Consider the following 12,747-nt stretch of genomic DNA (forward strand, 5'->3'; position numbering starts at 1 on the left):
CCCTTAGGAGTATTGGAACACTTTAAGCAGCTACCCATTTGCCTCTTAATATTGATGCTATGTGAAGAAGTATGAAAAGGGGGTTCAAAGACGATTAGCAAGACAAGTTGGAAGCTATAGTATTGCCATTTATTATTTGCTCTCTTATGTGAGTTTTCTCATTGTCTGTCTAGCGCTTTTATCATAAGAGGACCTCCATGGTTTTCTATGGATAAGTGAAGATAAGTACTTGCACGTTGGCTGTTTCCTGGTGCCACATCCTCAATTCTGCTGTGTAATGCTTTGTGTAATTGCAGTAGGATGAAATACCCACCGATGTTACTCTGTCATTTCTGCAAAAAATCTCAGAGAAATGATGTGTAGTTAATAAGTCATCGGCCTCTCTATGTCAAGGTGACACGAGAAGTTTCCTTGACTGCGGAGGGTTTCATGCCTGAGGATGGAAGTGGCCGCATCGTGGGTATCGAACATATTCCAGAGCAGGAGTGCGTGTGTGTTGCTACAGCAGCTGGAGACATCCTACTGTGCAATCTCAGCACGAAACAGGTAACATGGCAGGAAAGACACAACAATACTGAGGGATTTCAAAGAAAAAGGTGACACTTTTAGTTTCTTCAGGGGCAGTTGTATGTTTATTGCATGCTGTTCTGTGGTTAGTCTCCCTTTTCTGTGCAGATGAGCTGATTTCTGTGGGAGCCTTGAGCAGGATTAAGGGCAGAGTGTACGCCCTGTAAAAGAACAGGAACTGAGATGATGGCTTATCTACCCACAGCCTTAGTCCTGTATGTTTGCTTAGGGGGCTGTTTGGCACAACCCAGCAGCACAGGGTCCGCTGGACACTCTTACAGCAGTACGATATTGCTGTGACTAGGTACAGGATAAAGTAATCTGTTCATGACTCACCGTGTAGCTACCTTTTTATTGTTATCAGTCTATACGGAATGTCATGCTGACATGACTTAATTGAGGAGAGGAGAAAGTTGTACGTGTGACCTGAAGAATATTTGGAATAAAAAAGCCTAGAAAACATTAAAAGGAAACCAAAATACCTTAGCTGAGTAAATATGGCAGGAACTAAGATACTTGCTTTATGTTCCTTCCTCACTGTCAGATTTGTACAATATTCAAGAACACAATTAAACACCACAGCAGCACCCTCTGAAATCTCCTTCAGCTCCCACAGTACCAGCCCAACAGTGCAGGTGTGGGTGGGCATGAGATGACAGTGGTCTGTCTGGGTTCACTGTCAGATTGTGATTATTTGCAGCTCACCTGTTTTGGCTCTTGTTTGGGTCTGATTTGCAGATACCGTTTAAATACACAATCAGCTGCATCTGAAAAATATGTCCCATATTGCAACTTACAACATCTTATAAGGGAATTGAGATTAACAAAAGATGTGGGTTGTGAGACTTTCCTTGCACTGATATATGGGTCAGAGTTGAGGTTTAACTTCAGATCCTTTATTTCAAGGCTTTTTGGCTTGCTTTCTCAATTTTAAAGTTATTTGCCTTTGATGCAGTCTGGGCACCAAGAAAGAAGTCTTGAAGGTTACTCTTGCTTGTTGTGAAATCTTTTGCATGTGGGTGATGGTTACTCTGCCCACTGGTGCCCAGTCTCACTTTGTTTACGTGAAAAGATAGGGACGCCCAAGCTTAATTCCTTGAATGGCATCATCTTGCTGTTTATCACAATTGTTCTGTTCCATGCCATTTGAAAATCAGAATAACAGTGTGTGACAGAAGTTCTCTGCCCACTGTTATTGCTGGTGACCTGGTGAAACTGGCCCAGTTTTTCATAAACTGTGAAGTTAGTGCAGCTATATACAATTATCGAGTTCAGCATGCACAAGCTGATCAGAGTTTTAATGGATGCAGTGTCCCTTAACTGCATGTTGGGTTTCTCTAGGTAAAAACTATTATGTCTGTGTTTTGTGACTTCAGGATGTTTGTATGTTTACCAATGTAACCACAGACCCAATCAGGCAAGATTAGTATTAATATTATACATGCTACCATAAGACTGAGAGTTGCAGAATAAAGCTCTTCCTAAACTGTGTATGGAAGAAAGTGCTCATGTCTAGATTATCTGTGGTCTCATACATAAACATTCTGGAACCGTCTTTGTGTAGAAATGTTTCTTTTGTTTTGTTCAACACAAAGGGTAAAGTAAGACTTGTGACTTTTCTAAGTACGAGAGGACTTCCCTGCCTTGGTGACTGTATGCTTTTGTGCTGGGGTGGTGCTGCAGTGGTGTTCCTGCAGTTCTGTGATCTTATTTTGGTCTTGCAGGTGGATTGTGTTGGAAGTGTGGACAGCGGTCTGAGTACCATGAGCTGGAGTCCTGATCAAGAGCTTGTTTTACTTGCAACAGGTATCTACAACAGCCTGTAAGCTTTCTGCCTTTAGGAATGAAACTCCTTACAGCCAGAAGATGAAACATAGTTAAGTTTAAGATGGAAGAAGCAAAATACAAAGTAATCAAGTTGGGACTAAGACTTACAGAGAGAAGAAACTCAACCTGATCCTGTATGTGAGGTTTCATGTCATGACCCATGAGGCGCTTTGGTGATCCAAGCAGAAGCAGGCCCAAAAAGAGGAGTTTTGTAGAACAGTGGTTAGTCTTTCAGATTTCCAAGGAATTGTATTTGATCTTGCCTCTAAAACATAAAGATTGCTCCTTTATATCTGCATTTGATTTCTTAGTAACAAAACCTGCTGCTTGTCCTTTGGTATGAAATATGTGTGTCACAGGCTCAAGTTAGCCACAGATGTGTCTCACCTAGAAAATAAGGTTAGCCTCAAGCAAAACAAAATAATGCTTGAAGTTGAAAGGTAACTCTGCAGATCACGTATTCCAACTCCCTTGCTCAAAGCAGGTTACCTGGAGCAAGTTGGGAACCATGCCCAGTCAGATTTTGGATGTCTCCAAGGATTGAGACCCCACAGCCTCTGTGGGCACGCTGTTCCTGTCTGTGACCACTGTCACAGTAGAAAATTGTTTTCTTATGTTTTGATGGAATTTGTTGTGTTCTGTTTTGTCCCCATTGCTTCTTGTGCTGTCACTCGGTACCACTAACAGTCTGGCTCTGTCGTCTTTACTGTACCCCACTTCCCTTATAAGATATTTATACAGACTGATGAGATGCCCCCGGAGCCTTCTTTCCAGAGCAGTCTCACTTCTCTCAGCCACCCCTCAGATGACAGATTCTCCGAGCCCTCAGTCGTCTGTGAGACACTTTGCTGGACTCATTCCACTATGTCCTTGCCTGTCTTGTACTGGGGAGCCCAAAACTGTACCCAGTATTCCACGTATGTCTCAGCGGCACTGAGTAAAGGAGAAGGATAACCTCCCTCAGCCTGCTGGCAACACTCCTAATGCAGCAGCCCAGGATGCTGTTGGCCAGCTGTGCAGCAGGGACATACTGCTGGCTCATGTTCAGCTTCGCATCCCCCAGCAAACACCGTTCATTTTTCTGCCAAGCTGCTCTCCAGCTGCTTGGCTACCAGTCTGTGCTAGTGCCTGAAATTACTATTTTCCAGGTGGAGGACATGGCTTTTTCCCTTGTTGAGCTTTATAAGGTTCTTGACAGCTCATCTCGCCTACATGACAAGGTTCCTGCGGACAGCAGCACAGACTTCTGGTGTACCTCCTCCCAATTTTGTGTCATCTACAGATTTGCTGAGGGTCCCATCCTCCAGGTCGTTAATGAAGATGTTAAACATTGGCCCTAGTGTCCAAGGGCATGCCACCGGTGATTGACTTAAGGCTGGGCTTTTTGCCACTGTAGCAAGCTTTTGAACTTGGCAGTTCAGCCAGTTTTCAGTCCACTTCACTGTGCTTGTATCTGTCCCATCCTTCTTGAGTTTGTGATGATGTTATGGGGAACAATGTCAAAAGCTTTACTAGAATCAAGGTAAATGACATCCACTGGTCTTGCCATATTCACAAGGTAGTCATCTCATTGTAGAAGGCTATCAGGATGGTCAGGTATGATTTCCCATTCATAACCCCATGCTGACTGCTCCCGATTACCTTGTCCTTCATATCTCAAGAGAAAATGTTTAAGAGTGCCAGGTACTTACTTTGAAGGTGGAAAGAACTTGCTAAGGTTAGGCGAGGAAGCATGGTTTTGAAGAGAGAGACTTGAAACTGTTCTTTTGTTCCAGTTGGAGATTTTCTGCTTTGAATGATGTGTTCTCTTCACTGTCATATTACTATTAGAAACATTTCCATATTCAAGTCCATGACAGAACAATAGGACAACACAGGAGAACACTGAGTTGGCAAGGGATGTCAAAAACAACAAAAAGGGCTTCTTCAACTACATCAGCAGCAAAAGGAAGGCTAGGGACAATGTGGGGCCGCTGCTGAATGAGGTGGGTGTCCTGGTGACGGAGGATGCAGAGAAGGCAGAGCTACAGAATGCCTTCTTTGCTTCAGTCTTCAGTGCCAAGGCAGGCCCTCAGGAATCCCAGGCCCCAGAGTCAAGAGAGGAAGCCAAAAGAGAGGATGACTTTCCCTTGGTCAAGGAGGACTGCGTGAGGGATCGCTTAAGCGATCTGGACGTCCACAAATCCATGGGGCCCGATGGAATGCACCCATGAGTGCTGAGGGACCTGGCGGATGTCATTGCTGAGCCACTCTCCATCATCTTTGAGAGGTCCTGGAGGACAGGAGAGGGGCCCGAGGACTGGAGAAAAGCCAATGTCACTCCAATCTTCAAAAAGGGCAAGAAGGAGGACCCAGGGAACTACGTGCCGGTCAGCCTCACCTCCATCCCGGGAAAGGTGATGGAACAGCTTATCCTGGAGGTCATCAACAAGCAAGTGGAGGAAAAGAAGGTTATCAGGAGTAGTCAGCATGGATTCACCAAGGGGAAATCATGCCTGACCAATCTAATAGCTTTCTACGTTGACATGACTGGCTGGGTAGATGAAGGGAGAGCCGTGGGTGTTGTCTACCTAGACTTCATCAAGGCTTTCGACACAGTCTCCCATAACATCCTCCTAGGGAAGCTCAGGAAGTGTGGGCTGGATGAGTGGTCGGTGAGGTGGATAGAGAACTGGCTGAATGGCAGAACGCAGAGGGTTGTCATCAGCGGCACTGAGTCTAGTTGGAGGCTGGTAACTAGTGGTGTCCCTCAGGGGTCAGTACTGGACCCAGCCTTTTTTAACTTCTTCATCAACGACCTGGATGAAGAGTTAGAATGTACCCTCAGCAAGTTTGCTGATGACACCAAACTGGGAGGTGTGGTATATACACTGCAAGGCTGTGCTGCTATTCAGCGTGACTTGGATAGTCTGGAAAGTTGGGCAGAGAGGAACCTGATGAGGTTCAACAAGGGCAAGTGCAGGGTCCTGCACCTGGGGAGGAACAACCCCATGCATCAGTAGAGGCTTGGGGTGGACTTGCTGGAGAGCAGCTGTGCGGAGAGGGACCTGGGTGTGCTGGTGGACGACAGGTTAACCATGAGCCAGCAGTGTGCCCTGGCTGCCAAGAAGGCCAATGGCATTCTGGGGTGCGTTAGGAGGAGTGTGGCCAGCAGGTCGAGGGAGGTTCTCCTTCCCCTCTACACTGCCCTAGTGCGGCCCCATCTGGAGTACTCTGTCCAGTTCTGGGCTCCCCAGTTCAAGAAAGATGAGGAGCTACTGGAGAGAGTCCAGCGGAGGGCTACGAGGATGGTGAGGGGACTGGAACATCTCTCCTATGAGGAGAGGCTGAGGGAGCTGGGCTTGTTCAGCCTGAAGAAGAGAAGGCTGCGAGGGGACCTAATATATACTTGCAAATATCTGAAGGGTGGGTGTGAGGAGGATGTGGCTAAGCTCTTTTCAGTGGTGTCCAGTGACAGGACAAGGGGCAAAGGGCACAAACTGAAGCACAGGAAGTTCCGTCTGAACATGAGGAAGAACTTCTTCCCTCTGAGGGTGACGGAGCACTGGAACAGGCTGCCCAGGGAGCTTGTGGAGTCTCCTTCTCTGGAGATATTCAAGACCCGCCTGGACAAGGTCCTCTACAGCCTACTGTAGGTGACCCTGCTTCGGCAGGAGGGTTGGACTAGATGACCCACAGAGGTCCCTTCCAACCCCTACCGTTCTGTGATTCTGTGAGTTTTTATTTGCTGGAGATACTATTACTGTACTTAATGTCTACCCTGCAGGTCAGCAAACACTCATCATGATGACAAGAGATTTCGAACCAGTGACTGAGAAGCAAATCCACCAAGATGAGTTTGGGGAAGGTGAGAGGTGCACTGAAATGAAGTGATTCAAACTGGTGTCACTGGTGTGTTGTAAGCATGTAGAAAGTAAAGAAATCAAGCTGAGCACTTACCAGGGCCCAGGAGACATTTTAGACTGTAATGCTGCTGGGCACCTGAAAGGGAAGGCCAGTATTTCACTTGTCAGTGTAAATTCAAGTAAGTTCCCTGTACTAGAGGACTTCCTCGGCAATGTAAATTTCCTGCAGGTTTTTAGAATTAAACTTGGATGGAAGGCGTGGGTGGCTTGGAGCTGTGGTTGTGTTCACCGCGCTATGAAGAGTAGTGCTGTAAATCTTCTGCTACAATTATTATTTCTTCTTCAGGAAAGTTTGTTGCTCTTGGCTGGGGTAAAAAGGAGACACAGTTCCACGGATCAGAGGGAAAACAGGCAGCGCATCGGAAACAGATGGTATTATACTCGTTCTCTTATGTTATGCCCGTACTGTCTCTGGGAAAACACATATAAGGAGAGTTTCTGTTATTCCTGCAGTGCCAGTTTGCCACTGCCTTTCTGGTAGTAGGCTGCTTCTGTTTGTTTCTGTTGTTACCTGAAATCCAGCATTTTTATCCTTCTCTTAATTCAAGACAGCAGCTGGGAATACTTAGGACTGTTCATACAGAGCTCAAAGCAAGCAGATTGCAAGCACTAGTATTTGCAAAGGTAAAGCCACTCTTAAATCAGCATGACTGATTTTGCTGAATGTGTGCTATGAACTGAAGTTTTCCTATGACCAAGAGAAATAGCATGCAATTTGACTGAGAGGAGCAGAAATAACAGTAGTTTGAGCTCCCAGAACGCAAGAGTAGAAGGATTTGGGCTGCTGAGCATGACCAGTCATGTGAGACAGCTCCAGGTGCCTCCACATTTTAGCTCGTTGCTCCTTTGTCTGACGCTTCCTTGTTTGGGTCTTGTGTTCTCTACTTTTTGTTTGGTGAAAAAAAGACATCATCGCTAAGAACACTCCACTGCTGGATTTCCCTTCTTATGTTTAAGTTTCAAAATTAAAACTGTCCTGCTGAAGCATGGCAGGCTAGAGTGCAGAGATATGAAATGTGGCCTGTTCCAGCTTTAGTGGTAGGAGGGACGGGATGAGACTTGGCTGTATCTGGGAAAATATGCCTAGTTTGGCAAAGTTAAATAAAGCTTTAACAGCTGCCACTTTACGTGTATTCTGTTGCGATTTTTTTATTTCTTGTGTTGTTCGGCAAAGAAGCTGTTTGCCTCAAAGAATGCTACTTCTCATCCCAGCTTCTGTCTGCCATACAGACTGTCTGGGTGGTGTGCATTTCTTGCCTTTCTCCTTCCAAGGGGTTGTGACTCCAGGCATCGGTCATGAACAAACCTTGATTCACCCTTGTGTCCAGCTTATGCGCAGCTGGTCTATGAGCAGAGACCCTGGTGGAGGGGAAGGATAGCGTGTGATCATGTGAATAGAAAGTCATATGCGCTGGCAGGAGGAGCAGGTTGAATTTACAGACAGTTTTAATTCTGTCATTTCCTGAAATAACATTCTGAGTAATGAATTTTTTACTTTACATCCTTAAGATTTTTTAATGGATTGATTTCATGGCAAGGCTCTTGAAGGAGCTGGCTTAGTAATGTGGTCTGTTTAGGCAAAGACAGCAGTTATCTTCCCAAGCTTTGATGCAACTGTCTTTTGTGTGACTTCAGGAAGCGTCCCCTACTTCAGCCTGGGATGATGGCAGGCCTCGGGTGACATGGAGAGGAGACGGGCAGTTTGTTGCAGTGAGCGCTGTCTGTCCAGAGACAGGTATGGCACCAAACTTCTTTGAAATAACAACGTGTAAGAAGCTTGTTAAGCAGAAACTAGGCAAGGCAAGAACTGGCTGGTGTTTGTGGTCTCTTGGCCACTTAAAGCAAGGGTACGCTGAGCTAATTAATTGCTCTTTTCTCTGTTTTGGTGTTTGCAGAGGCATTTTATAGACACAATCTTTTAAACACTTTATTTGCAGTTTGGTTTTCAGTCTGGTGAGAAGCCAGGAGAGGTTACTACTGAGCAGTTACTATCTGAACTGCCTCTTTCACCAGTGTTAAATCACCACTCGAGTTCTAAGCAGTCTCTGATGGGCTCCCAGTGCCAAGTGGAGGAATCTGTTTGGATTGCCATACACACTGTCCCTCATACTGGCAATCTGGCCTTACACAGTTTTGTTTAAATACTGGTAATACTTTTCGCTAGGTTTTGCCCTAAAGCCAAGGAGGTCATGAGCACATAGTTTACTTGTAAGACTGTAACTGATGTCTTCCGTGATAAATACTACTGAGCAGTTTAACTGTATTGGTCAACATATTGAATGGCACCAAGCTGCACTGCCCTTCTGCTAGTTTGGATTCTTACCTTCAGTACTTCAGATTAGGGAGGATCTTGCATTTATAGGAAGATTTTAACATTTCTGTGTTGAAAGTTGGAGAGGGAAGTGGCTATGACTGAGCTACATCAGACTGAAATTCCTACTCGGTTCCTTTAGAGTCCCTCAGTTACTATGGAACAACTGCCTGAGACAGAGTAAGTTCTTATTTCTTAAGGTGTACAAGAAAAATCTCCTTTTTATTCATGTGCATCAAAATTTGCTCTCCTACCCTCATAAAACTAGAAAAGTCTTTTCCCAGTGCTTTGTTACACCTTTGTCTTACTGCTCTCTCAACCTTTAGGTGCTCGGAAGGTCCGAGTATGGAACAGAGAGCTTGTTCTGCAGTCAACAAGTGAGCCTATCTCAGGATTAGAACAAGCGCTGTCCTGGAAGTGAGTAGCAAAGCATTATGCATGCTGGCAGCGGAGCGTCGCTTTTTATTCCCTGGTCACAGTCTTTGATCAGCATCAATTTCATTTCTCCAGTGTTTGTTTACTTTCCCAAAACCTGAAGAAAGGTTCTTTCTGATTCAGCATGAGGAAGAGTAGCCCTTTGAACCCTGAAAAGTCTAATACTTGTGTTACATGTGGGAGGAAGGGATAGATTCTCTGCACAGTCTCAGTGTCAAGTGGTTGTGGACTCAACTGTATAAATAGGAATATTATAGATCCTTTTGCCAGTGCTGACATTTACGTGCTCACCTGAGGGTGTCATGAGCCCTGGAAGATGTCCTTGCTGGACTGATGACTTTGTCTGAACAGTGCTGAGGAAAACACATCCTCTGCTGCCCTTTTCTTCATGTCTCTGGAGAAAATGTGTGATCATTGGTGTTATTGACAGCTAGTGATTATGTGAGCAACCACTTTTCATTTGGCTCTTTTTTTAAGGCCCTCTGGAAACCTGATAGCATCCACACAAGAAAAACCCAACAGACATGATGTGGTTTTCTTGGAGAAGAATGGACTTCTTCACGGGGAGTTCACCCTCCCATTCCAGAAAGGGCAGGTCAAAGTAAGTGCTGTGTCTGGGCTGCTTTGATTAGAGTATAGTAGAGAGGAGGACTAGATTTTCCAGATTTTAGGAGGAAGTTTTTAAATTAACACTTACTGCTGGTCCTGATGGAAAAACTGACCTGAAAAGGGAATTAAGAAGTGAAGAAGCATGTGAAGAAGATGCAGTGCTCTCTTCAGGCCCGTAGTACGGGGACAAGTACAGGGCGATTGTAGCCATGGGGTGCATCCGGCCCCTGTATGCTTTCTACCAGGCAGATGCTTCAGAAATGCTGTTCAGGATGTCAGGTGTTGCACGAGTGAGGTGAAATACTCACATTATCCTAAATAGTGGTAATTTATCACTATCACTAAAGTGGGACTTCACTATAGAGAAGTGAGAAGCTACTGCTGAGGTGTTACTTCAACTTCTGTGCAAAGGAAAGCAAAGAGAACGCTACTGTAATGTTTCTGGTTTTATTGCCTCTTCAGCTGTGTGAAACCACTGTGACAGGTTCTGCTCCAGGATGCTTTGCTCCAGCTGTTAGGAGCTTTGCAGTACACAAAGGCTGTGTTAGTATATTAAGCCATGCCTTACGTTGTTGAAAATAAGGAGCCAACTCATGGTCTTGCAAACCAGTTGGGAGCATACCCACCCTACACGGAAGCAACAATATCAGTAAGAACTGTGTTTGTTTCTGCAGGTTAATGAACTGCTTTGGAATGCAGAATCTACGATCCTGGCTATATGGATGGAAGACCTGAAGGTGGAAGACTCCAAACCAAACAGTTATGGTGAGAACACTGTGTGAGGCTCTGGGTCTTACAGATGCCTGCAAATGCGGTTAGCAGTGGGTACTCCTCGGCAAGTTAGGAGACACTAGGGAGCCCTGCCTACAGCTTTGAGGCCCCTGTGCAGGTCAGGAAAAACTGGTAGTTCAGCCTGAGCTCAAAGCATCTTCCAGGCTGCTGCAACTGGAAGTGTTATTAGTGGAATGCTAAACGTGTGAGCCCTTCGTAAAATGTTGATACCTTCTCACAAGGGGAGCTCAAAGAATTCTAGGATTGATGCTTTTGGATGAAGTCTGTTGTTTTCTTGTTGGTGGGTGTTGTGTGCCACAGCCTGTGGGCTGAAGGCTAGAACTATTCTTTTTATTGCACTTAACTGACCCCTAGAAGAGCAATGGTGGTGGGGAAGGTTTGAGATGGGTCTCGAGTAGTAGTCTGTAGTAACCATTTGTTTTTCTATAGTTCAGCTATGGACCACAGGGAACTATCACTGGTACCTGAAGCAAACTCTACATTTTGGTAGCCTGGAGGAAAATCAATTGGTGTCGCTGCTGTGGGACCAAGAGAAGCCATATAGACTGCATGTACTCTGCCAGGGTTGGCATTACCTCTCCTATGACTGGCATTGGACTACAGATCATGGTATGGGGGAGAACAGCCAGCACGTGGCAAATGTGGCAGTGATAGACGGAGGTAAGCAGTAGGACTGCTTTGCAGCTCTAGATTCAGAAGAGGTGGTGTAGCCTTTTGGATGCAGGCTGGATGGGATTCTGTTAGCTGCTGTTCCTGCAGAGCTGTTAGTGAGAGGGACCATGTAATTGATGGAATCTGCAGAGGTGGTTCAATGGAGTTAACTGCTAAGGGTGCAGCAACTGTGTGTTCCTGTAACATTGTTTCTGCTTTCAGTAAGGAACCTAACCAAGAGCCTCACTAACGTTTATACTGGGTTACAACTTGGGTTTTTCTCTCTCTTCTTCCACAGATAAAGTGCTTGTCACAGCGTTCCAGCATGCTGTGGTGCCTCCACCCATGTGTACCTATGAGCTCCAGCTCCAACAGGCAGTTAATCAGGTTGCGTTTCACACAGATCCCAAACATAATGGAGACATGGCTGTCCTGGATGCTGATAACAGGATCTCTGTGTATAGATATGGTGAGAGCATGTTGCACTGTCTTGTTAAAGGAAACCCTCTGTCCGTGAGAGCAGTGCCCTAGGGGACTAGTAGGGTGATGGTCACTCAAGCCGTTAGTAGGCAGGAGCGAGATATGCCTGGTTCAGCTGTGGGTTCAAGCTCAGTTCCCTCATCTCCAGTAGTGTGGGTGGCACAGGAGCAATTTGGTAGTGCGTTGGCTGTGTGAGAAGGCAGCGTTCAGCACTTGCCTGTGTGCTTATGCTACTCATATCCCCCTGCGTAGCTTCATTTTGAGTAGAGTGCAGCCAGTGGTATCTCTTGCCATCGGTTCTGATGGTATGTTGCTGATTGGCACTGGAAATGTGTAGGAATAGCTGCCTAGGATCTATCTGAGGCACCCAGCACTTCCCAAAGCAGTCCTACGTACAGTGAATATCGAGTATGCTGTTGCTGCTGTCTCTTGAGTTCTGTACTGTGACATTACGAGGTAACTGTGTTCCTCAGGGTAAGTGCTAATGGGGATTAGGTGGTGGCTGTACATGTAGGGGTAATATTTTCTGACTTTTGTAATAGTTTCTTGTAGCATCTACTTTTTGAGAATAATGCAGATGAAAGGAGATCTGTTGGCAGGATCTCTAAACTCTTCTTTGTTCTGTGTTTGCTAGGACAGAGCACAATGAATGACCCCACTGTCAAGTTTGGAGCTGTGGGTGGAAATGGATTTAAAGCAGCTGTGGAAACACCATACCTGGATAAAACTTACAGGTAATATAGAACTAATATGGCTGTACTTGGGGAGAAAAGGGTGGTGCCTGGCTGGATGTTTTAGAGGTCACAGCTCTGACCACTTGTCTCAAGATTTTGAAGAGGCTGTCAGATAGCATGGTTTCATTGTTCTGGCACTGGGGCTGCAAGTAGTGCTAAGGATTAGGCCTAGGAAGACCTCTGTCTCTCCAGTGAGGTGGCCTACTGAAATCGGGTTCTATTTGCTTCCTAGTCTTTCTTATTTTGTGACAGAGTTGATGTGGGTGGCAGCAACAATGAAGTGATGAATCCTCTGGGCCTCCAGTTTCTCACCTGGCTGCCAGATGACAGCTTCCTGGTGGTTGGTCAGGGTGAGAGTGCCGCTCAGTCTGTCCTTCACCATCTGACTGCAGTGCCTCATGTGGCTGGAGCTGAGGAAGAGCGCCTGAATTTACGG

At 45.7% G+C, this 12,747-nt stretch overlaps 1 protein-coding gene across 2 annotated transcripts in view; it reads left to right on the top strand.

The window, feature by feature from the left end:
- The window catches only part of ELP1 (elongator acetyltransferase complex subunit 1), a 33,627-nt gene that overhangs the window by 1,269 nt on the left and 19,611 nt on the right, over positions 1 to 12,747 (top strand). For both annotated transcript variants that reach the window (XM_075447247.1, XM_075447248.1), the window contains exons 2-13: positions 394 to 546; positions 2,292 to 2,373; positions 6,161 to 6,241; positions 6,586 to 6,671; positions 7,935 to 8,034; positions 8,937 to 9,027; positions 9,523 to 9,646; positions 10,329 to 10,419; positions 10,876 to 11,106; positions 11,396 to 11,566; positions 12,212 to 12,311; positions 12,564 to 12,746. In XM_075447247.1, the coding sequence (XP_075303362.1) occupies positions 394 to 546; positions 2,292 to 2,373; positions 6,161 to 6,241; positions 6,586 to 6,671; positions 7,935 to 8,034; positions 8,937 to 9,027; positions 9,523 to 9,646; positions 10,329 to 10,419; positions 10,876 to 11,106; positions 11,396 to 11,566; positions 12,212 to 12,311; positions 12,564 to 12,746 (1,493 nt within the window). The remainder of the gene's footprint in view (positions 1 to 393; positions 547 to 2,291; positions 2,374 to 6,160; positions 6,242 to 6,585; positions 6,672 to 7,934; positions 8,035 to 8,936; positions 9,028 to 9,522; positions 9,647 to 10,328; positions 10,420 to 10,875; positions 11,107 to 11,395; positions 11,567 to 12,211; positions 12,312 to 12,563; position 12,747) is intronic.

Source organism: Opisthocomus hoazin, chromosome Z, assembly GCF_030867145.1.
Source record: "Opisthocomus hoazin isolate bOpiHoa1 chromosome Z, bOpiHoa1.hap1, whole genome shotgun sequence".
In the NCBI taxonomy this organism is placed as follows: domain Eukaryota; kingdom Metazoa; phylum Chordata; class Aves; order Opisthocomiformes; family Opisthocomidae; genus Opisthocomus; species Opisthocomus hoazin.